This window comes from Mustela nivalis, assembly GCF_964662115.1.
Source record: "Mustela nivalis genome assembly, chromosome: 1".
NCBI lineage: Eukaryota > Metazoa > Chordata > Mammalia > Carnivora > Mustelidae > Mustela > Mustela nivalis.
Genome location: NC_139020.1, coordinates 106,158,470 through 106,183,931, shown reverse-complemented (window position 1 = coordinate 106,183,931; position 25,462 = coordinate 106,158,470). Strand labels below are relative to the sequence as shown.

At 45.5% G+C, this 25,462-nt stretch overlaps 1 protein-coding gene and 1 pseudogene across 5 annotated transcripts in view; both read left to right on the top strand.

The window, feature by feature from the left end:
* DGKG (diacylglycerol kinase gamma) overlaps positions 1–25,462 on the top strand; it is a 212,282-nt gene that overhangs the window by 27,340 nt on the left and 159,480 nt on the right. For all 4 annotated transcript variants that reach the window (XM_082693811.1, XM_082693807.1, XM_082693809.1 and 1 more), the window contains exon 2: positions 10,765–11,075. In XM_082693811.1, coding sequence (XP_082549937.1) covers positions 11,009–11,075 — 67 coding nt within the window. In that variant the 5' untranslated portion in view covers positions 10,765–11,008. The remainder of the gene's footprint in view (positions 1–10,764; positions 11,076–25,462) is intronic.
* LOC309845636 (ezrin pseudogene) lies at positions 21,681–23,948 on the top strand (annotated as a pseudogene). The gene has a single exon. The product of its transcript is annotated as an ezrin pseudogene (transcript).

Sequence of the window (25,462 nt, the reverse complement as noted above, 5' to 3'; positions counted from 1 at the left end):
TTCTGAGGGTTCTGTTCATGTAGAAAGGCATTAGATTCTCCATGAATGGTAGCTGTCGCTGAGGTTGTTATGAGAAGCAGAAAGTGGGAGGAAAGAAACAGAAAGGAGAATCAGAGAATGGGAGGCGTAGAGTTGCAGAGGAGGGAGAGGAGAAAAAAGTAGAGAATGCTCTCAGGCCAGCTCACCAGGGCTCCTCCTGGTCTGCAGGGCCTCTCCAAACTAAATGGGGTTTCACACACTGTTCCAAATGTGAATGTTGTTGCTTTGGTGTGGTTTTGTTGTGGTTATTGTTACCACACACATCATCACAAGCATGCCGCACGTCACACTGTGTTTTCCAGTGCTCTCTTCTAGATCTGCCAAGCCCTCCTCATGCCTTGCCATGTCCCTTCCCTGACAGGTCCATTTCTGATGCAGGAATGAGCTGTGGTGCGAAGGGGCCTGCCACTTTCTCACCCTTCCAGCCTTTTCTGTTTGTTGGGTTTTGCCCTTTGCTTTATGGTAGGAAACTCCTGTTATCTGTTCTGTACCCTCTCTAGATGATACTTTTGGCACAAAATGTCACAGGAGGAATATGATCCAGATTGTAAAGAAGGGAAAATTCTGTAAGGAATATAAATCAAAACATGAAAATTTTAGTAACTAGGCAGGGTAACAGGCATCTGGCAGTCACGGAGCTCTAGATTCCCGAGAATGTTTTCCTGCCTCGGGAAAATGGAACTGAGAGATCTGTAATCTGTCTGCTTTAGGGGCCTCTTAAGGAGAAGGAGTAACTCCAGGTATCCCAAGCTTCTCTCTCTCTCTCTCTCTCTGTTTTTTTTAAAGATTTATTTATTTATTTGGCCGACAGAGATCACAAGTAGGCAGAGAGCCAGGCAGGGGGAGAGTGGGGGAAGCAGGCTCCCCACTGAGCAGAGAGCACAAAGTGGGGCTTGATCCCAGGACCCCAGGATCATGACCAGAGCCAAAGGCAGAGGCTTTAACCCACTGAGCCACCCAGGTGCCCCCAAGCTTCTTGTGTTAGTTCTGTCCATTACATTAAGGTAAAGCAAGGTTACAAAATACTGGCATAAATCAGAATCTCCAGGGCTCCGAGAAACAGATTGTTGGGCCACCCTAAATTTCCTGAGGTCCATGGTGTGTTCCAGGAATATACTTTTCTTACATCTTCCTGGCAATACCAGTAGCTGCTGGTGAGAGTACCATGCTTTAAGAACCACTGTTAGGGGCTGCCTGGGTGGCTCAGTGGGTTAAGCCTCTGCCTTCAGCTCAGGTCATGATCTCAGGGTCCTGGGATCGAGCCCCGCATTGGGCTTTCTGCTAGGCAGGGAGCCTGCTTCCTTTCTCTCTCTCTCTGCTTGCCTCTCTGCCTACTTGTGATCTCTCCGTCAAATAAATAAAATCTTTAAAAAAAAAAAAAAAAAGAGAGGCACCTGGGTGGCTCAGTGGGTTAAGCCGCTGCCTTCGGCTCAGGTCATGATCTCAGGGTCCTGGGATCAAGGCCCGCATCGGGCTCTCTGCTCAGCAGGGAGCCTGCTTCCTCCTCTCTCTCTGCCTGCTTGTGATCTCTCTCTGTCAAATAAATAAATAAAATCTTTAAAAAAAAAAAAAAAAAAAAGAACCACTGTTAGGAAATCTTACTTGCTAAGACTTTCATAAAACTTTATACAAATTATTCTCATACCAATCCCTGTAAAAATGTGTTACCATTATTATTATTATTTTCATTTAGAGATGAAGACCACGTGTTTAATGTCACATAGTTGTAGGTGGTAGAGCCAAGATTTAAATTCTGGTCTAATTTCAATACCAGACTGGTGCTTAATGCTTTGGGAAGAAGGCTCCCTGACACTGGATAGGAGTCATTTTCTCCAAGCAGTAATTTCCTGAAGGAGGCTTACCCTCACAGTCCAGCACATAGCCCCCACACCCTCCAAGCTCTGGAGCGAAATCAGGCCATGGTGTTGCTCTTTGCAACCCCATTTCCTTAGCAGTTCCCTTGTAGCGCCCCTAGTGGCCAAGCCAAGACTACATTCTCCCATGTGGAGAGAACAGAGAGGTCCCAAATGTTAAGAGCAGTTTTTTTTGAAGTCTCATGTGTTTTTGTTTTTGTTTTGTTTTTTAAAGATTTTATTTATTTATTTATTTATTTATTTATTTAACAGAGATCACAAGCAGGCGGAGAGGCAGGCAGAGAGAGAGGGGGAAGCACGCTCCCTGCCCAGCAGAGAGCCGGATACGGGACTCCATCCCAGGACCCCTGAGATCATAACCTGAGCTGAAGGCAGCGGCTTAACTCACTGAGCCACCCAGGCACCCTTGAAGTCTCATGTTTTACCTCAAACTCCCTGCATATTTCACATTCTTCCATTCCAGTATGTGCTTGTGCTCAATATAATGTAGTTATTTTCCTCAAATACTGTTGGCTTTCCAGGAGCACGCCAAGGTTTTCCCTCTGGCTTCCAGTTCACCTTCCAGTTTGAGGATGAGGGTGTAAGTCTTCCCTAGTTGGCTTATCGATGGCATCAGCACCTAACACAGGACCTGGCACTTATTCATTATATTGTATTATAATGAATGGAAAGATCATGGGCTTTGGGACCAAACAGACTTAGGTTCAAGTACTAGTTCGGTCACCTACTGATGAGTGAACTTGGGAGAATCACTCTGGGATAGTTCTTGCCACTGTAAACTGGGCATAGAAAGGACCTTCCTCACAGGGTTTGGTGAATAAGGCAGACGAAGTGTGCAAAGCACGGGGTGTGTGGTAGTCTAGAAATGGAGGTTCCTGCTGTGGCTTATTGTTAGAGTGATATGTTGAACGGGTGAATAATAACATGAATGAGTGACCCACATTCCTGCCCGGACGCCACTGGGCTATAAATGCTCCCCCACCTGACCCTGCCTGCATGTGCCAAAGGCAGCCCCCCTCAAGATGCAGGTCTCCACTTCTCCCCAGAAACTGTACGCCTCTCCTGGGTTCCAGACTCCCCAGCCCGCACCCGGGCAGCTTCATTCCCCTAGACATTTCCACACCACCCCCCAGAGTAGGGATCCCTAGGCTTGGTCTGAGGCTGCGAGTGAGATGCAAAGTCCCTTAACTACAGTTATCTCTGAATTGTTCTGGGTAGCACGCCATCCCCAGACTTCTATTTTTATGTCTGTATAAGGACTGTAGCCTAGTAATTTGTTAAATGAGTTATTAGAAATTACTCATATTTGCTATTCATAAACTCAAATTAGCTCATTACTAAGTTCCCCAGGGGGCTCTAATTCAGTTATCTGTGGGGTCCAGCTGCTTTTCGACACTCAGCCACTGCTGCCTCCTCACTCAGCAAGACGGTTAGAATGCTGAGACCTGGGGGAAAGTCATGTTGTCTTGCAGCATCAGGCTTGCTTTGAGTGGTTGTAGTGTTCAGCGACTGCTAGGCTTGTCTTTTAATTAGAAATCAGAGTTCATTTACCTTCATCATTATCGTGTTAGCCTGTGGAGGATATTTGGTTAACCTAACAGCGTGTAGTGACACATATCTTCCTCACAAATATTTGGGGCCTATAATTTTCCAGTTACTAGATTTTAAGACACAAGCAAGTTTCAGTTCGAGCATGAACCATGCATATTCTCTTGCTCTACAGGTGCACACGTTCTCTGCACCCAGAAGGGGTTGTGTAGTTGTTTTAGTGATCTGTGAATGCATGATTAACTGCCTTAGAATTCAGTGGCTCAACCATCATTGTATTATTCAAAGTCATTCTGTGCATGAGGCATTCAGACAGGGACAGCTTCTCTCTGCTCCATATCACGTCTGCCGAGGGGCCAGATCCAAAATAGCTTCTTGTCTTCTGTGTCCAGAACCACAGCCAGAACAGCTTAAGAGACTGCTTGTTGGCCAGGAGGGCTTACATAGGATCACAGAGTGGGGTCTTCGGTTTCAACATCAGCTGGATTCCTCGCTTCTCCTCCAGAGGATGTTCTGCCTCCCTCTGTCCACGCAGTGCCCCTGTGATCTCACCAGCAAGATGGCCGAGCACCTGACATGGCAGTTCACGGCACTCTCAAGAACACAGAAGCGGAAGCTTCCAGGCACAGTCCCACTTCTACTGCTTTCCCTTGGTTAAAGCAAGTCCCAGGCATAGTCCAGATGCAAGGGGAAGGGACCAAAATGGGCACGAGTGTCAGAAGGCATGGTTTGGGAAGGACCCCCGGTATGATAAACTACTACCCTATTGACAATGTATTAAGGAATTCAAACAACTTAAGTAACTTGGAGCATACTGTCAAGTTAAGCTGAATAAAATGACTGTTAGAAGTTTATAGATGGTAGTTTAGTTATAGATTTGCAGGTCTTTATTCTCATATGAAAATGTGTGCAGTTTCATATTAAAATTCAGATTTTAATACTAAACTTCTTTTCCTATTGGGAGGTGCCAACAGGTACGGTAAGATCTTTTGCTCCATGCAAATGGTCTCTGTTGAAAAAGGTTGAGAACTACTTTTCTACTGGTCAAGAACTGAGCCATCATAAATACTGTAGTTGTTGGGGCCACAAAGGAGGCAGGAGGACACTGTTTCTACCCTGAAGGAGCTCAAGAGTCTCACAGGGAAAGTTGGGAGGTATATTCAGTGTGGCAAGTGCCCAGGAACTCATGAAGAGCAGAGAAGACAAGCCCAGGCCTGACCGGGCCATTAAAGGGGCTTCTTGGGGCAGGTGACACTGGAACTGAACTCCAAAGGCAGTATAGGCATTAAAGAGTTTAAGAGGGATCAGCAGGAGCACAGGTCAGAGATAGGACAGTTATCAAGAAGGGACTCATCATAAGTTTGATATCTTTCTAGCTCTTAGTCATTCTTCCCATAGAAAAAAGTACTCATTATGGGATTGTTATAAATCATTGCGTGCATACCAATAAGATCCCCCAATCTGATGCCATGTTCATGAATTAATGTTTTTATGAGAGCAAAGAGGAGATGAAGAGGTGTTTGTTCTGGGTAATTGGCTATGGCTGATTCATTCGGATGAATAGAGACCTGGGGCTCGAGTCAATACCCATTGAATATGCCGTCTTCCTTCTGACTCGTGATTTCCATGCTGACATCTGTACAGAACAAATAGAGTTTGATCTGGGATCTGAAATTGCAGAGCTAGAAAATGTGTTAGCAGCCATTTTCCCCACCCCCTCATTTGACAGACAAGGTCACAGGAGCCTGGGGAAGCTGAAGCAAGTGCTCAGAGTGGCATCGCCGTCGGGAAGTAAAACACTTTGCTCCCATCCAAGCCTGACAATACCCAATCTGAGTGTTATTTAGAAAACCCCATTACATTTTCCCCTGTCAGGAAAGATATTCAGGGTGGTAATAAGAAGATTGTGCGCACTCTACAGGGCCGCCGAGGGGGCGTGTCAGGCCGGCTGCTGAAAGGGATGTGCTGAGTGATGCCGGGAGCAAACCTCTTGCACGGTGGCTGCTGTCTCTGCCGAAGGCAGAAAACCAGAGGGGCCGTCACATGGGAGTGTGGTCAGCAGTGACCATCTGGACAATCAGGCCCCTAACGTCTCCTGATGGAGAGAAAAGGGGCAGCTTCTTCCTTCCTGAAGCCAAGCACTGAGCTACCACGCAACAAGGATGATAATAAGTATTTGTTGAATTATTGCAAAATATACCTTGTTACTCCTCCCAGCTCCTTCACGCGTCTTTCCTTGCCCCTGTGGCTGCTACAAAAGGGCCTCCTCGTCGCCTGTACCTGTCTGCACCGCCACGCTTCCCATCCTGTGTGTTAACTATCGATCGGGGTGCCTGTCTCCTGCATGGGACTGTTAGCCACCACAAGAATGAAGCATAGAGGACCTATATGTTCAGTGGGAACAGCTGGGAGAACAGCTCAGTTTGCTCACAGAGTCGGAAAAAACTGGAGAAGAGAAATGACCTTTCAATCTGGACCCAGATATGCGTAGTGGTTTGTTATGGGAAGGAGAGAGCAAGGGACATTCCCAGTAAATTAAAGGCACAGTGTGTTTGTGAGTCCACTAACTGATGTTTATGAGATGCTGCCACGTGCCGTGTGCTTGGCCTGGTGCCAGGAGGAGGCAGTAGGATGATTTGGCTGGAATGTGGAGTGTGGGGGGCAGGAGATAATTGGAGTGAAGATGGGGAGGTGAGTTGTACCACAGGGAACAGATTTTTCTGGAACTGGCAAAAAAGCCTGCCCAAAAGAGTCCAAGAGAAACCACTGAAGGTTTTCAAGCAAATAAGTGTTGAGGTCCAATTTAATTCTAACTGAGAAAAATCTCTATGAGCAGATACAGAATGATTCATGGGATATATTGTTAAGCAAAAAAAAAAAAAAAAAAGTACAAAAGACTGTCTTGAGTGTAATAAAGAAGGGGAAATAAAAATATATCCAATAATCTATTCACTGGGGCAAAAATAAACAGGAAAGGTGAACTCGAAACTAGAAGGGATGAGTGGGAATAAGATGGAAAAGAGAGGGATGGGCACAGAGTAAAACGAATGGGGCAGCCAGGCCTCTCTGAAGAAACCATATTAAAAAAAAGAATCATTGGGAATGGAGGGGAAAACTCTAGAGTGAAATACAAGCAGAAATGAATAGAAGTGTGAAAGAACGGATCTAAGTAACTTTTGCAAATAGGACTTGGAAGACGTGCTTTGTTGGCTGAAAACAAAAGAACTGTTAACAAATCTCCAACTCGTTTTTGTTTTTCACAGAGTTGTGGCTAGCAATTCTGAAACTCTCTTCTGTGTATTTAAGGATTGAGCAAATAAATATATTGTAGACAATGGAAATGAAGTTTGTTGGGGAATGGAGCTGAAAAATATGGAATGAGGAGAAGTCTAGAGTTGACACAGTAATATTGGATTATGGCTGGAGGTCTGAGTATGAACTTGGGGTTTTTTACATGAACAGGTGGCTGGGTAGACAACCAGTCAGCCAGAGACGAGATGTGTGTGTATTACTGCATGTATTTCCAGGCCCTGATAAAGTCTAGAAGCTACAACACTCCAGTAGCGATGCACATACCTAGTGCCCAAAACTTGATTTCAAATACTATTCTCCAGCAAAAGGAATCTGTGCTTTGGAGAAATGACTGATTTCAGGACAACTGAGGAAGTGCAGGGTGAGACTGAAACATTTTGTAGTACTAGAAAATAAAGATGTACTCAAAGAATGATGGGGAGGTGTCTGAAGAACAAGAAATCAACTTGAATGAGTTCCACTGGCCAAATCTGGGACAATTCCAATCAAAACAAGTAATGATAGTGATGGATTATAATCCCCTGAATAAAATAAGAGTCTGTTAATAGAAATATATATCTAATATGTAAACATAACATATGTTCATGCTTACTTATATTTACATATGTATTTATAGTTTATATAGATATAGCATTTATAATATAAAAAATATAAGTAAACTGATATAAAGAAATAAAGAGAAAGCTCTTCCTTATAGTAGAATCCAAACTAATAAATACAGAGGGAGTGACAGAATTAGAAATTCTCTTTCATAATAATAATTAATCCAGAAACGCCACAGAGGTGGCTCATTGGATTAAGCATCTAACTCTTGATTTTGGCGCAAGTTGTAATCTCACGGTCATGGCATAGAGGTCTACGCTGGACTCTGCACTGGGTGTGGGGGCTGTTTAAGATTCGCCCTCTCCCTCTCTCCCTCTGCACCCTCCCCCACTCACGCACTCTCCCTCTCCCTAAAAAATAAATAAAATAATAAAATAACTAATCCAGGCAAGATTCATCACTGGGTGCTAAAACTCGTGGATAAAGTCTGCTGAGCAATTATAAAATTGCAGCAGTTTGGAGCAGAAGATCAAGTTTGGAAGTCTGCCACACAGCACAAAGACTTGGCACCTGACTGCCGTCAGCTGATCGCTTAAGTCATATTGCTAAGTGCTGTATTTGCAATTAGGATGATAATGATTACTTATTGAGTGCCCACTGCATATTGGGCATTATGTTAGGTGAGGTTTTGGGGTTCTCTGTTTGGGTTTTGTATATATTAATTCTCTCCTAGCACTAGCTCAGTGAGATTTTTATTAGTATCCCCATTTTTGAAGGGAAGAAACCAAGGATCAAGAAACACAAAATTTGTCTAATGTCAAATAGCAAATAGGAGGTAGAGCAGGTTTCAAAGCCCCTGTCTTGAGACTTGGAGTTCCATGGTGTTCTCTCAGGCAATGCGTCTCTCTGTCCCCTCCGCCCTACCTCTGTGTTTCTGGAAGTATGCAGAATGATACGGCCAAAGAGTCATGCTTAAAAGCTTGGAGGCTCCTTCTTTCTCTGCACCATATTTACTGAACACCTTGCCTCATTTTTCTCATAAAAATAGGGAAGGCGATGCTGAATGTACATGTTCATTGGGAGGACAAATGGGCTAATCTCTGTAAAGCATGGAGGGTACAGTAAGTGTTCTCTAAATGACAGCCACAGCCATAATAACATCGGTGGTAATGTTGAATTCCCTGGTATGATGGAAAATGTTTCTAAAGGTCACCCCTCACTTTTGGACTGAATTGATCATCAGAGGGCAGATCTTAAAGAGCTTTATGTATCACAAAAAGAAGATTACATTTTATTCTGTAGGCCATAGAAAACCACTGAAGAATTTTATTGCCGGGAGAGATGTGGACTAGTTGGCCATGTAGAGCAGACCCAGGGCAGGAGAATAAAAGGCAAGGCGGGAGCCCATCGGGACGCCGTTGGTAGAGACTGGGCGTGAGGCGATGAGGCGTCTGAGCTGATGAAGCTGGCATGACAGAGGAGGGGACACACAATGGACGGTCACTCTGGAGAGCGGCACCTGTCTTTGGCAGGAGAGGAAGGGGAAACAGCTGAGGCTGAGCCTTGGGCTTCTGGCCTGCGTCCTCGCTCATCTCAGGGTATGACCAGAATGTAGAGGAGGGACAGGTTGGGACCCTGGGAACGTGCTGATTGGGGGTGGTCTGGGACACACAGAGGAGTCACAGCAGACAGTTGGATATTCAGATCTGGACTGAGGAAAGAATTCAGGGCTTGGGGGCAGCGGGCCTGGGTCACTGAAGCTGTGGCAGTAGGCCCCTCAGGGAAGGAATATGGAGCCAGGAGAGAGCCGAGGTTGGGATTTGGGAAATGCCAGTATTTAATGATGGCCAAAGAAGTGGAAGGAGACTGAGGGGGAACACTGTAGAAGATAAGATAAGATGGTTTCCTGCCATGGCAGAGTTACAAAGAGAAGCAAACGAAGCAAGGAAGGCCTGAAAATGCCTACTGGATTTGACAGTTGTGTCCCAGGGAGCCTGGGGAGAGCAGGTACCAAGGAGCAGAATCCAGATGGGCAGTGGATTAGGGAGAGAATCGAACATTTTAAGAAGAGAAACTGGAACTTGTGCTCCTGGGGATGCAGATAACCTCACTCCCTTGCCATGCATTCCCACCTGCTGGTGGAGCTCTCTGATTGTGGAAGGTCCTCCTTCCAGAGCCAGAGTCTCCTTCCCACCTCTTCCCTTAAGCTTCTGGCCTGTCCTTGAGGTCCACACCAACCAAGTCCACGAGCTCCCGCAGAGAGCTACACAAACCCGCCTCCTCACCAGGTGGTCTCATCCAGCCCCTCCACCGTCCCTCATAGGCTCCAGGCTTCCAGACTTAACTTGATGTCTGACCCCCCCAGTGTGGATCCTGTTTTATGAAAATCAAGCTTCTTTGGTAACATCGGTCTGTATTTCTCCCCCTATTAGGCTGGTGTCTTTCCAACATTTTTTTTTTAAACCTCAACCCAGAATAAGAAATACATTTTTACATTATGATCAATAAACACGTATTACGAAAGGAGATGTGCTCTTATTTTTTACTCCATTTCATACCATCCCACTCTATCCTATTCTATTTGGTGCTTTGTTTTTTTGTTTTTTGTTTTTAAGATTTTATTTATTTATTTGACAGACAGAAATCACAAGTAGGCAGAGAGGCAGGCAGAGAGGAGGAAGCAGGCTACCTGCCCAGCAGAGAGCCCGATTCGGCGCTCGATCCCAGGACCCCGGGATCATGACCTGAGCCGAAGGCAGAGGCTTTAACCCACTGAGCCACCCAGGCGCCCCTATTTGGTGTTTCTAAATGCTGGCCTTGACCCACCACATCAGTTTCAGAACTCGCTCAGTGGACTTCATGACTGAGGGTATGACTGACTGCCAGAGCTCACTGTGCTAGGAGGGCTTCACGGAAAAGATGTTAAGCTTCTGTCTGAATCCATCCCCTTTCCCTCCCACAAGTTCCCCTACACTGGGGCGGACAGGTCTTTTTTCTAACCATCTTCGTAGACAACCACCTCAGTCACTGGGATGTTAGCCAGCCTTGGGGGTATTTAGATGTCCATAGTAATGGTGGAATTTAGAAATCCAGGGAGGAGAGACTGGCTTAGCTTTCAAATCACAGCAGTTAAGTACTGCCCCTACTTAACTCATGAGGCATCTGGTAGCCTGACGCATTTTCACACCTTGAGGATGCCCTCAGGTGGTCCTACTACACCTTTCCTGAGTGTGAGTACCAATTCAGACAGGCCACCCAACTGGAATTGTGCTGGTCTGGTCCATACGTCCTCTGCAGACTTCGCAGAGGAGACCCCCACACACACCCTGGGAACCGCTACCTCCTGTAGGTCTTTCCCCAGAGAACAGTTGGGGATTTCTTATGTAAGAAAGGGTAACTTATGAATTCTAACCCTCCCATTCACAATGTCTTTTCTACTTCTGCCCAGGAGGAGACAGGATTTCTGACGACATTGACTACGGATAGAAGCATGCTGTTGGAACACTAGCACAGGCCTTCTCGCATCTGCTGAAAGGGGCCCACCACCGCCAGAGACCCGCGGGTCCTCAGAGTCTCCCGAAGGGCCAGTGCATCACCTTCCTGCAATGAGCCAGGCCCTGGGCTGGGCCTCAGTTTCACCCTGGTGACCAGAACTCCATTGCCTGCCTCAAGCACTCACACCCAGCTTAAAGATGAGTGAAGAACGGTGGGTCTCCCTCACGCCGGAAGAATTTGACCAACTCCAGAAATATTCAGAGTGTGAGTAAATGGGTTGACCCACCTGGGGCAGGATTTCCTCTTGGTGGGGGAGAACATTTCTGGAGAGAGCCCAGTGGTGTAATTGTTGCAAAGCCACAGAGAATGAGGTTGGGACAGTTATATTTCCTTATAAACACAGAACCAGTGTCCTTAAACATAAAAACAATTAGCTTTATACTTCATAAATGATACCTGCTCACCATAGAAATTTGGAATATACAAGGGAAAAAATAAAGAATAGGTTGAAAATCACAGCCAAAATCACGAACATTTTGGAGTACTGCCCTCCTGTGCTTATTGTGTTATGTGGTTGAGTTCCTGAGTATACAGTGCCTTTTTTTTTTTTTAGTCTACATTTTCTGCCTAACATAAAATGGTATTTTCTCAAGTCATTAACGCCTATTATTATAACATAATTTTTGAAAGGCTGAAGGCTGCATAGTTATAAAGTTACTCAGTCACTGGCTTTAATATACCCTTGTGTTTGGACCCAGAGCCTTTTTTCAGTAAGATATAGAATTCTGATGTGTGTCTCTTTCTTGACTTTGTTCTGAATAAGCCTGACCTTTCAATGGGGGCTCTTGGTTTCCTGGTGGTTATACCCAGGAACAATTGCAGTGCATCAGGACACACTGATGACAAAGCCAATGTTCCCATGGGGGCACAACAGCTGGGCCCTCCTTAGACTACCCCTAATCCTGACAAGATGGGAATTTTCCCCGGGCTGGAACTCCACTGGACCACTGCCCTCGGCACACATGGCAACCATAGTGTTTGTGCAGTGACCCCAGCGTTTTACAAGAGCCCTTTGCTGGGCAGACCTCTCCGTGGCATGCCTGCCCCGTCTCTTTGTTCTAATCACCTCTCCCTTCCTGTTAATTATACTGGCGCTTTTGTAAATCACTAGGCTGCTGGCAAGTTGACCTGCCCTACAAAGCTTGCCCAGGGAGCCCTTGTATGCCCTTTTGGCAGCTGCCCTGCTCCCACAGGGCCAGCAGCTCTTGTCCACAGTACTGGTCTGGGAATCTAATGATTGGGTTCCAGTACCACCTGCGGCTCTTGCTCTCTGTGATGTGACAGCCTCGAGCCCTCCAGAGCCTGTGTCCTCTTCTATATGATGAAAGAGTTGGACTAGATGATCTCTTCCTGTGATTCCTCCCAGGCCTGACACCCATGACGCTGTGCTCCTCACAGTCAACCAGAACCCCCATGGGACTTCTGGTTAGTTTCCCTCTTGGCTCCCTAAAGCTCAGCCTCCTGTCTGACCTGGATGGGCTTAGAGAGACTCTATAATGTATTGACAAGGAGCAAGATGTCATCTTCTGGGGTAAATTCCATATAATTCAGCACACTCTGTATGTCATCCAAGTACTGGTCCCTCTCAGGGATGAAAAGGAAGCACAAAGAAAATATTTGCTCTTGAGGAATTAGAATCTGGTTTGGGAATCAGAAATGTGTTCATAACACAAGCAAAGAGCAAGTTTAAGGCAGCAGGCAAATACTTCTGGCAGAGCTGTCTAAACTGAGCACACAAGGGAGAAGGGAATTGAAAGCTAGAGGAAATTGGTATGGGGGAGTGTATTAGTTTGCTAGGTTCCTGTGACAAAGTACTCACAATCTGGTTGTCTTAGACCCACAGTAAGTATCTAATGGTTCTGGAGGTTAGAAGTGCAAAGTCAAGATATCAGTAGGGTTGGTTCCTCCTGAGGACTGTAAGGGAAGAATTGTTCTAGGCTTCTGTCCTTGGCTTGTAGATGGCTACCTTCTACCTGTCTCTCCATGACATTCTCCCTAAGTGTGTGTGTGTGTGTGTGTGTGTGTGTGTGTATCCATATCCAAATTTCCCTTTTTATATGGACACAGTCATATTGGATTAGATCCACCCTATTCCAATATGACTTTATCTTAACTAGCTACATCTGTAAGGATCCTATTTCCCAATAAGGTCATAGTCTGAGGCACTGGGGCCAGGGTCAAGACTTCAAAAATATGATTTTACAGGGGAGGGGATACAATTTACCCCACAACAGAGGATTCAGCTGGGAGGACCGCTATGGAGGACAGAAGTGTAAAATGTGAGTACTATGTAGATAGTAGGGGAGGGAGAGAAACAACAGAAACAAAGGGAGAGAGGCACAAAGAGGGTTGTGTATGGGTGGTGAGGAGAACCTATGGGCTCTGTGGAGAGAAGGAGAGTAGGGTGGGTTTAGTAGGATGCCTTGGGTCAAAGCATGGCTTGGGACCAAGGTGGCTGAGTCCAGGGCCATGGATCTGGTGGCCTGAATATAGAAGCTGCCAGATCAGGGAGGTAGAGCAGGGTCCGTGGGATGAAATCTAGTCTGAGCGGAGTATCGGGGCTAGGGAGGACTGTGGCAATGAACAAATGCTGACCTGTGGAAACCTGTGCTGGAAGAACCAATGGAAGCCAGCAGAGATAATCCCTGGAGTCTGTGGACCCAGGGCAGATGCCGACATTATTATTCAAGGCTGGTGGGGACGGGTTGGCAAGGTTGATTTGGGGATAGTGATGACATATCCCCTTCTATATTCAGACGCACCAGGTTCCAGGGAACCAGCAATGAGGGAGACGCAAGCCCTGCCCTCAAGGAGCTCCCCGCCTAGTAGGGAGAGATAACTGGGACTCAAACGATGATGTTCCGTATGACAGGTGCTAAGGAGTGGGGAGCACCGAGGAGGAGACCTCGCCTAGCCTGGTGGGAGGCTTCCTGACTCAGGGCTGGTTTCCAGATGCCGGAAACACTAGGGGGAGGCAGTAGTGGAGAGCACTGCAGGCAGAGGAAGTGGTTGGGAAGGCAGGGAAGAGTGGTCATCATGGTACTGCAAGCAGGTCACAGACTCGGAGCCTAGGACCCATGGTGGTGGTGGTAAGAAAGGATTGGGGGCAAGAATGATAAATAAGTGCCCATTGTGGAGGACACTGCTTTGCAAGAGAGGTTTCCTATGGGCCTGGGAGGATTGGTGATGGGAAGAGAGTGGGAAGGAGAGCTAGGCTCCAGCTCTGACATGGGAATCATTGTGTGGAGGCAGCAAGGAGAGGACGACAACAAGAATGAAAGCACTTCAGATAGCAAGCACATGAGGGCCAAGGGTCTGCCTGCAGCCTCCGGTCAGAGAAGGGAAAGAAGTGAGAAGAAGACAGAAGAACCTGCAAGATGGCCTGGCAAAAAGAGGAGTGGGTAGAGGGAGCAGAGAAACAGAGGGGTCCACATGTAGCAAAGCAGTACAGGAGGCAGGGGTCAAAAAGAAGCCGGAGTATTTACTAGGAAGGCGTTCCTTTGTGGCTCGGGTCTCTTTTTCAATGATCAGTGTTGTCCTTTTCTGACCCCTCCTCATCTTGTTTGTGTCCTGGGACTGAACAAGGTTCCCGGGACTGCACAAGGTGCCCTGGAGCTGTTATTGTAACAGGAGAGGGAAAAAAGCCACAGTTCTTGGAAAATGGTTAATCCTCAGAGGAAACCCTGGAAAAGGCACTTCTACCAATTTTAGACACATGCTGGTATTCAGTCAGATTGCATTACCATAGCAACTGCTCTTCCATAACTACATAAACAGGAGCTTCGTGGTAGTGGAATAGCCAGAGTATACAGCCCAAGAATGGGGAACTTTCCCCAGGGGGGTTACCAGGTAGAGGGGGCCAAGAATTTCAGGATAAGAGGCTCTTGGTGTATTCTGTTTATATAACAAAACCCCTATACCTTCCTGGTGGCCTTCTGCTGTGGGGGGGACACCATGTTAAAACCGTCCTTGGAGATGTAGATAAGTATTTTATATGCACACACACATACACACACACACACACACACACACACACACGGAGTTGATACGTTTCTATCTGGTAAGCTGAATGTGATTCAGTAAAATGCTTGTAAAAAACATACTGTGGTATTAAGAATATTTTTGTCACAAAATAAAAACAAGTATAAAAATGAAAACAGATGAAATGTAAAGCTACCCACGATCCCGTCTCCCAGTGATAACCACTACGTGCCTGTGCATGTGCATGTGTGTAAAATAGACATGCGAGGCTATTTCGTATGCTGTTCTCCTCACCCTAACAATTATCTGTGCAATCCAGTTATCTACTGCTGCATCAAAACAACTTCAATGCGTTCTAACAGCCATTTTGTTTTTTTCCCATGATTCTGTTGCTTAGGAATCTGGACGGGGCCCAGCGGGGATGGCTGGGCTCTGCAGTGTGTGGGGCTTCGGGTGGGATGCCTCACAGGGTCCAGCAGGCTTACTCACTGCCATGCTGTTACCTCAGCGTTCCTCCATGGGACTGCTTTCTCCCTAAGTGCTTTGTCATCTCCCAGGGCCTCTCCACGCAGCCTTTCTCCAGCCGGCTAGCCTGGACTTCTTACATGTGGCCCCGGACTCCTAAGAGCATAAAAGCAGGCCTTTTTAACACCTGGACTCTGAGGTCCCTAAACAGAACTATCTCCACATTCCACTGGGCTGGCCCAGTTGCAACGGGGTGAGGGCATGAACTGTGCTTCTCATGGGAGAGCAGCTCACACAGGGTGCAGGGAGACTGTGGACAGTGCTCTTTGGAGACTAGCTGGCACACAGTATATCATGAGGTGTTCCTGTGTTGTTCAGTACTTTCCAGAAGCAAGACTTTTAGGGGCTGGGGAGATATCTTTTGATACATTATCTTATTTAGCCGAACAACTGATTGTGATCATCGGATGTATTAATAGTCTCACAGTATGTCACAAGGCAAACTGGTACCCACATTCTGTCTACCCTGATCAGATTCCTTTGAAAGCTGAATTCGTCCCTGGGCACCACAGTGTACAATGGATAGGGACAAACCAGGAGGTGTTTGAGAAGTGCGGCCAGTATGGTGAGGGGCCTCACAGCATGGTTACGAAAAAGTACCTGCGAGTACTATGCCTGTTTGCAGGAGAAGGGGAGATTCAAATAAGTAAATAAATAAAAAGTGCTGTTGGGGGAGGAGGTGTGTAGTTAATTTTGAATGGTTTCCAGAAGTAGCCCTAGGACTGGGAGAAAATCATCAAAGAAGGACTTAAAGCAAGGGATTCATTGACCTGCCCAAGATAGAACAGAATTGACTTCAACGCAATTGAGTTTTCTTTCCCTGGGTGTCCAGTTGATTAAATGACCATCTTAGCCCTTCTAATACTTAGTTTCTATGCTGAAACAGGTTTCTTTTCAGCCTCAGAGGGCATGAGCTCATGGGGAAGCCTCCTACTGACCCTCTTCTAACAGCTTCAAATAGAGATAAAATGGGGTTATTGTACTAATCCTGATATTCGGGGAGAGGCGATTATTTTTCCATAATTTGTCAAGGACAAAGCTATCAGCTTTTTCAGAAAGGGAAAAAATGATAAAGCATCAATTTTAACTTTTAATTCTCCAAAAATTAAACATTTTCGACATCAGTCCATGGTTGCTAGATTTTATAGACTTTTTTACACCTGGGAGAAATTTTAAGGCACCATCAGATCTAACTCCTACCCATCTTACAATGAGAACACTGAGTCCTGTGTTCAATCACTGAGAATCGCTCCATGATTTCCCCAAGGTCACACAGAAAGTCAGTGGTAGAATAAGAATTAGAACCAAAGTTCTCAGTCCCAGGTCAAATTCAGTTTGCTTCAATCCAGTTCCAGTAAATTAAACAAAAAGTACCCACTGGAGCTCAGCCTTCAGTGATACAGTGGAGGGATTAATATATATATTATATATTTGCATGTCAATTAAACTATAATAGAGCAAAATTTTAAAGTACATCTAAGAAGCATGAATCAGATAAATTGTGCTATTCAGAAATATATTTCATTAGAATCAGATCAACGCAAAGTCTCTGACTTTAAGATGTAGGTAAATTACAGCTCAAAATTCAAACCTGTCAGTGTTAATACGGGAGCCAGAGAAAATGTTTAGGGCTGGTTTATGGAACAATGTAAGGCTCTAAGTAAGCTCCATTGAAACCTTATTATTTACATGAGTCAGTGGAGTGAGAGTTAATCCAATGTTCTTGAAGTCCTGGGTCCATAAAGGGTCATGTCTCATTGTCATTGTTTCCAACTCGGAAGGAAACCACCACTATTTCTCCCTTACGTCTCTCGTAGCACAGCTGGCCTTCCTTTCATTCTGATGACCAGGCCTCTACCCACAAGCAGTCAGAATCTATGGATAGGGTTAGGCTTCTATGGAACAGTAGCTCTCAGGTTTGAATATGCACACGAATCTCCTGGAGATCTTGTTAAAATGCCAATTCTGACTCAGTAGATCTGGGAGAGTTCTGAGATGCTGCATTTTGGACAAGCTTCTAGGCTGCTGATGCTGCTGGTCCATGGGCCACACTCTGAGTCACAAGAAGATGCAGATTGTCTGATCCATTCCTCCCCCTTCATGTGGGCTATGACTAATGAGGCCAAATTATTTGAAGAAAAAGTGGGAAGTTTTGCTATCAATACCAATGTCCCTTGTACAAATAAGCCGTACCAGTCATTCATAGCACTTATGGTGAATCAGAAATTCTCAGTTTCTTAAAGAGGGCTCTCGGATATGAGCCCCCAAACCCTCTACTTTTGATGTAAAGTAGTTTTCTCTTATTCTATATGTAGCACTGTGCAGAATTAACCACCTCCACTGGTTCCCCTTAGTAGATTCGCAGACCTCAGAGGTCCTCAGCCTTGGCTGTGCACTAGAAATACCTAGGAGGCTTTCAACCCTTCCAGTGCCCTGTCCACCCATAACCCCACCCCAACCCCAGGATCACTGAGTCCTAATCTGTAGGTGTAGGATCCAGGCATCAGTGCTGTTTAAAGCTCACCATGTGAGTCCACCATGCAGCCAAGGTTGTCCACCACTGGTCCAGCTTTTCTCCCTATGCCCCTGGAAATACAGGACATATGGAATGAGGACAATAATCCCAGTGCCTTTTCTAGTCCTCCTTCATTCCACCAACCTTTATTGAATGTTGAATTTATTCCAGGCAGTGGCTCTAGGCTGGGCAGAAACAGTGCACAGGAAAAGAAGCGTAGCTGGGAGAATGTGTCGATGCTTCCGAAGCTGGGCTTCTTACACGTGTTCCCCACATTTCACTTTGGGGCCTGACTCCTCCTGGATGAAAAGGTGGGCCTCTTGATGTACGGCTCCTGGATCTGGCATCTCTGTTCTCACCTCATTCTCCGTCTTTCCAGAACCCTTGGGAAACTCCACTCTTGCTTTTGGGCACCTCACTGTGTTCTTGACTCCCTGGAATACTTAGAAAACTTATTCATACTTCCAAGCCATCATCAAAAGAAGGAAAATCTAGGTGGTGTTGTTGGTTTCTTCCCCCTTTCATGGGCCAACTTTCTCTTTTCTTCTGTGTCTTTGTCTCCCAGGTTTGAGTCATTTTCAGTCTTCTCAGTCTATGGACTATATTCCTCTAGCCTCAGCATCATGGTTTTGTCTATGTTGTGACAGGCAGGCCTTACTAGTCAACCACAAATACACAAAAGCGTTACTGAAGGCCTTCTCATCAAAAGTGAGGTCCATGCACCTGCATAATTAGTGTCACCGAGGGTTTTGCCTGAAATGCAGAATGTCAGGCCCGGACTCAGTCCCTGCTGAATCAGAATCTGCATTTAAACCGGAGCCTCAGGCAGTGGCTGCATGTGTTCAGTCTGAGATGCTCTTGGGGGACTTTGAGGCATGGAAAGTCATTATTCACTTATAATTTCACGGCCATTTATGGGTTTTCAGGTTCCCATTTCAAAATGTCGAGTTATAGTTATTTCAGAGTTTAATGGTCTGACTAGTGGTCACATACTCAGGGTTCTTAGCTAGAAGATGACTCATCAACTTTGGGTTCTGGTTTAGGCAGCATCACTGCCGTTCTCCTGTAAACACTGAATCTCCTAATTTGTCTGCTTGTTCAGTTGGAGGGCATCCCTCTCCCACACAAGCGTGGCAGTGAAGGTGCCTGTGAGTTGGGCCAGTTTTTCTCCTTAAAAAGGCTTTGAATGTGCTTAAACACTAGGAACAAGTGTTTGGTTAAGGTCCCAGAATTCTTGGCACATAAAGCAAAAGAGACAATTTTGGATCAAAACTTCTTAGGGTAGTTGTTACTACTAGTGACCTTGATCATGGAAAAGAGGCTCTTGACCCTGATTTGGAATAAAACTGCATGCTGATGGTTCTGCCAGTGCGAGTTACAGAATGTATCCCTGCCTTGCCACAAAGCTGAATAAGTCGACCTGTTGGGTAAAATTCCTTCATTTTGTCCACTTCAGCAATAGAGAGTGTCTGCCAAGCGTGGTTGATTTTGGATTTAGCAGAGTTATAAACTTTTCTTCCTTTTGCAATAATTATCCAACAAGTTTAGCTGCTTCTTAAGATAGTCTTCATTTCTAACAATAAAATTACATTCACAGAACAGCAGTTCTTAACCTTGACTGTACATGCGAACATCCAGGAAGCTTTAAAATATTTTGATTCCTGAGTTTCCAAAGAGATGCTGACTTAACTGGTCTTGGGTGAGTCCTGGGTTTCAATGTATTTAGGCTTCTCAGGTGGTTCTGGTAGCCAGGTAGTCAGGTTTGAGAGGCACTGTTGCAGAGGAAAGGCCTTATCTTCTGATTTCCCCAGGTTCACATATCCAGTGACTTTAATAGCTGTGTCACATTATTAAATATGCTAAAAATCAGAGTCACCCACTCACTAGCTATGTGCCCCTGAAAGAATCATCTAAATTTCATAAACCTTGTTTTTTTTCTTCTCTGAAATAAGGACCACTGGTGGGCATGGGGGTTCAGTCGGATGAATGTCTGCCTTCAGCTCAGGTCATGATCCTGGGGTCCTGGGATCAAGCCCCACTTCAGCAGGGGAGGGCGCCTGCTAAGCAGAGAGTCTGTTTCTTTCTCTGCCTTTCCACCTGCTGTGCTCTCTTCCTCTCTTTCTCTCAAATAAAATCTTTAAAAATAAAATAAAATAGGGATCATTATTACATTAGAGAGTAATTATGGAGATTTAAATAAATCATATAAGATAAGTAGGACGGTACCTAGCATACAGTAAGCACTCAATAAAATAGGAGTTCTTACAAAGAACTGTGGACATGGCCCTCCTGTAGACACTTAGGAATAGAATTGGATCTCCTCTGAGTCTGGTGGTGGTGCTCCTGTATAGGCTTCTGCTCTCTACTGAGGCTATGCGGTTGGACCCACAGATGGTGCCTGGGGTAAGATCAAGGAATGTTCTGAAGATGACCCTCATTGTTCCTTGCTGTCATAAGATGAAACAGAATGGAGCAGTACCCACTTACTCCTCCTTGGGCAAATAGAAACCCAGTCCAGAAGCCTGTCAAAAATAGAACTAATAAAATATCAAAGGACATCCCAGGAGAAAGGAATGGGTCTCAAATTTGAGAATTAGATTTTCTCCCTTTTTTTAAGAAAGGGACAGGTGTTAACACTATGAGCTCATTAAAGCCCATGAAGCAAATGGAAGTAAATGTGTGGTGAAGAACAACTCTCACAGAAATCTAGGAACCAGCAATCTCTTGGATGTTTTTTTCTACTTAATTTTAGGCTAATAATTAGAGATTTTAATATACTTTTTGTGTTTTTCTTTTTAAAGCCTATTTATTTGAATGTGAACATAGGATGAACATACTTGTGTATGTGTATATACATATGTGTGTGTGTGTGTCATGCATTTATAGCATATATTTAAATATAAATCAGGATTTTGCAAATATATAGTCACTTAGAACCAAAAATAGGATTTCTGCTAGGATCAACTGTGGAATTTCCAAAATGTGACAATAATATCAAGAGTATGAATTCAAGTGAAATCACTTCCCTGGTTCTCAGTCAAAATGTTGGCTCTTTACTACTCTTGCAGAAGCAACACCAAGGGTACCCATGCTTCCAAATTCGTACTTTTTAATGCAGTCCAGATTTGGCCACTCTGGTTGGCCTGAAAACCTCCCATTAAAATAGATTCTAAAATGTAGTCTTCTCTAAATAATTGAGCTACCCATAGAATGATTTGAACATAATTTATGTGTAATGTTAACTGAGCTCTGGCCTAATTCTAAGTTGTCTTCCATTCTGTTGCCAGAGTGGCCTTTAGAAAACAGACTTGATTTCAGTACTCCACTATTCAGGAAATCTTTAACAATTTCAAATCAATGTCCTTAGCTTGGCACTCAGGACTCCCACAAATCTGGCCCCAAACTACTCTCTGGTTCTGACCTTTCCTAGATGTCTTGTAATGCCCATTTCTGTATTTTTGTTTACCCTGCCCCTTCTTAGAATAGTCTTTCCACTTTTTGTCCATCTTTTAAGCCTCACTTATTCTTTACACCTCAGCTCTCAAATTCTACCTCCTGTATGGGACATCCTTGGACCCCCACCCAAGTTTACTGTCATCCTAACTTTACTTCTTTCCTGCTCGTTCTACTTCTCTGGTCTGTTCTTCATGGAGCTTCTGTATTATAGCTATTATTAATTATATTTTCTCTGTGTCAGCCACGGTTTGGGGAGTAACTGAATAGTGCTCAAGGGAAAGTAATATAGACTTTGAGCCAAACTAGACCTGAATTAAAACCCTTTTAGACCGACTCACCGACAGCCGGGAGCGCAGCGGTCCTTCGCAGGCGCCGCGGGTCGGGAGAGCGGTCTCAGCTGCTGCGGCAGACTCGTGTTTCCAGGGAACTAAGGAAAACCCGTCAGGAACCAAAGATGCCGAAACCAATCAACGTCCGAGTTACCACCATGGATGCGGAGCTGGAGTTCGCCATCCAGCCAAATACAACAGGAAAACAGCTTTTTGATCAGGTGGTTAAGACCATCGGCCTTCGGGAAGTGTGGTACTTTGGCCTCCAGTATGTGGATAATAAAGGATTTCCTACCTGGTTGAAACTTGATAAAAAGGTGTCAGCACAGGAGTTGAGAAAGGAGAATCCTCTCCAGTTCAAGTTCCGGGCCAAGTTCTACCCCGAAGATGTGTCTGAGGAGCTCATCCAGGACATCACACAGAAGCTTTTCTTCCTCCAAGTGAAGGAGGGAATTCTCAGCGATGAGATTTACTGCCCTCCTGAGACGGCGGTGCTCCTGGGCTCCTATGCAGTGCAGGCCAAGTTTGGAGACTATAATAAAGAAACACATAAGTCTGGGTACCTCAGCTCTGAGCGGCTGATCCCCCAAAGAGTCATGGACCAGCACAAGCTCACCAGGGACCAGTGGGAGGACCGGATCCAGGTGTGGCACGCCGAGCACCGAGGGATGCTCAAAGACAGTGCCATGCTGGAGTATCTGAAGATTGCTCAGGACCTGGAAATGTATGGAATCAACTATTTTGAGATAAAAAATAAGAAAGGAACAGACCTTTGGCTTGGAGTTGATGCCCTTGGACTAAATATTTATGAGAAAGATGATAAGTTGACCCCAAAGATTGGCTTTCCATGGAGTGAAATAAGGAACATCTCATTCAATGACAAAAAGTTTGTCATTAAGCCCATCGACAAGAAGGCACCTGACTTTGTGTTCTACGCCCCCCGCCTGCGCATTAACAAGCGGATCCTCCAGCTCTGCATGGGGAACCACGAGCTGTACATGCATCGCAGGAAGCCTGACACCATCGAGGTGCAGCAGATGAAGGCCCAGGCCCGAGAGGAGAAGCACCAGAAGCAGCTGGAGCGGCAGCAGCTGGAAACCGAGAAGAAGAGGAGAGAGACTGTGGAGAGAGAGAAGGAGCAGATGATGCGGGAGAAGGAGGAGCTGATGCTTAGGCTGCAGGACTACGAGCAGAAAACCAAGAAGGCAGAGAAAGAACTGTCAGACCAGATTCAGAGAGCCCTGCAGCTGGAGGAGGAGAGGAAGCGTGCCCAGGAGGAGGCCGAGCGCCTGGAGGCTGACCGCGTGGCTGCTCTGCGGGCCAAGGAGGAGCTGGAGAGGCAGGCAGCAGATCAGATAAAGAGCCAGGAGCAGCTGGCCGCAGAGCTGGCAGAGTACACCGCCAAGATTGCCCTCTTGGAGGAGGCGCAGCGGCGCAAGGAGGACGAGGTCGAGGAGTGGCAGCACAGGGCCAAAGAAGCCCAAGATGACCTGGTGAAGACCAAGGAGGAGCTGCACCTGGTGATGATGGCCCCGCCGCCACCCCCGCCCCCGGTCTATGAGCCAGTGAGCTACCACGTGCAGGACAACCTGCAGGACGAGGGCACGGAGTACACAGGCTACAGCGCCGAGCTGTCTAGTGAGGGCATCCTGGATGACCGCAACGAGGAGAAGCGCATCACCGAGGCCGAGAAGAACGAGCGGGTGCAGCGGCAGCTGCTGACCCTGACAAATGAGCTGTCCCAGGCCCGAGACGAGAACAAGAGGACCCACAATGACATCATCCACAACGAGAACATGCGGCAAGGCCGGGACAAGTACAAGACCCTGCGGCAGATCCGGCAGGGCAACACCAAACAGCGGATCGACGAGTTCGAGGCCATGTGAGGCCCGGCCAGGACTGGGGCAGGGGTGGGGCCTTGCGGCTGAGCTTGCAGGGGGTCGCGGTCAGACTCTGAAGCTGGTGTTTGTAGTTCTTTGAATCTAGAACCCCCCCCCATCATATTTCAGTTCCTTTAAAAAGAGAGTAGTTATTTCAGTGGGAATATTCTGGGGCTGGGGTCATTGGACACTTCCCTGGTTTATTTTTCCCCGTTGTATCATAGTGCCAAACAGGCCTGATTCTATTACTGCTGTTGTTGAATCACTTCCTGTTCCATGTTTGCAGCAGGACTGACTGAATTAAGGAAAGATGCCTGTAAAGTGTAACAAACTCCCTGCTGGCGTGTGTGACACAAGGTTTGGTGTAATTAAAACCACATCGTGGCTTAGAGTCTGTGCCATACTGTCTTCTGCATTTAAAATGAGCTCAGATTGATTTTTTAATTTCCATGAAGGATCTATTGTTGTATATTTTTGTTTTGAGAGGTGGAAATTATTTTGAAAACCATCTAAAGCATTCACACACACATGCACACAGTGATTTTTCTTCTTTGCTCCTTCAGTTTGGGATGATAGTACAGGGAGGACACTCTAGCCTTGGAGAAACTTGGGTTGTTTTTGCTTTACAGAGGGTCACCTTGTTGGACTCACACCTAATTAATGATCAGCTGTAGAGAATAGTATTTATATATGAGTGACAATATGGGTTTGTAACATTAGTTTAAAAAAGGGAAAGTTTCATTCTGTATATTTTGTTACCTTTTACAGAATAAAAGAATTACGTATTACAAACCAAAAAAAAAAAAAAAAAACCCTTTTAGTCAAGTCACTTAATTTTTCTGAATTTCAGCTTCTTCATCTGTAAACTGAAGAAAATATAACCAAATGTGCATGGATCAGCAGGGGAGAGTATATGAGACTATGCAATAAAGGCCTCAACTAGAGGCTGGCCATTAGAACAATTATTCAGATAATCTCCCCAGCTAGTTCATCAATAGTACCTTGCAGCCTCTCACCCTCCATAGTGTTTCCTGAATTGAGTGGAAGCAGCCCAAATTGACATCTGCTGCCTGGATCTCACTGAGCTATTAGTTTTGAATTTCAGGAAGAAATGTCCATTTTTAGGCAACATCAACATTTTCCTGTGGCATTTCAATGTGTCTCAGTTCTAAAATGACTATAACTTGTGCTTGACCGAATCCAAGTCAGCAGAGCCGTGGAGAGCAGCCCATGTGCACATCTACTTTATGCAGGCCTATGAGAGAGTATAGCCCTCTGTAAAAACACCAAGGAACACTATGTCAATTTTTAATAACATTGCCCTTTGCTCAGATCTTCAAATCATGGCAGTAATGGAGCTTGGGAAGCTCTTAATTATCTACAGTACTCTGAGACAAGGAGAGCACAGAGACCCTGGTTTTCTCTGATGTCTAGAGTTCTGATAACTGCACAGGATATACTCAGGATGGGTTTATAATGACAATTATCGAATCCCTTTTCTAGACTCCCAATTTCCTTATAAAACTCAAAAGAAGAAGAAGAAGCCATACTTTTTTCTGTTAGTTTCCAGATTATTTCCAATGGAAAGGAGAATTTTCTAAGTCATTATGCTTCACGGACTCTGAGTCTTTGTTTCAGCACCAAGGACAGAGCATCAGTGGACTGAATGCCCATCCATCTTATTTAGTCAACAAAAATTTAAATGTTTTAATATTTCTTCTCAGATTTTATGTAGTCACCTAGTAAACCGGTTTTCTGAACCTTTCTTATGTGTCAGACTGTGATATGGTATACAAAGACTCACTAACCAATTATAGATCTCAAGGTAGAACTGGGGCAGGAGAGGAGTAAGAGAGGCAGTTATAACACTATATGGCAAGCTCTGTTACAGAATTGTGTACAAGT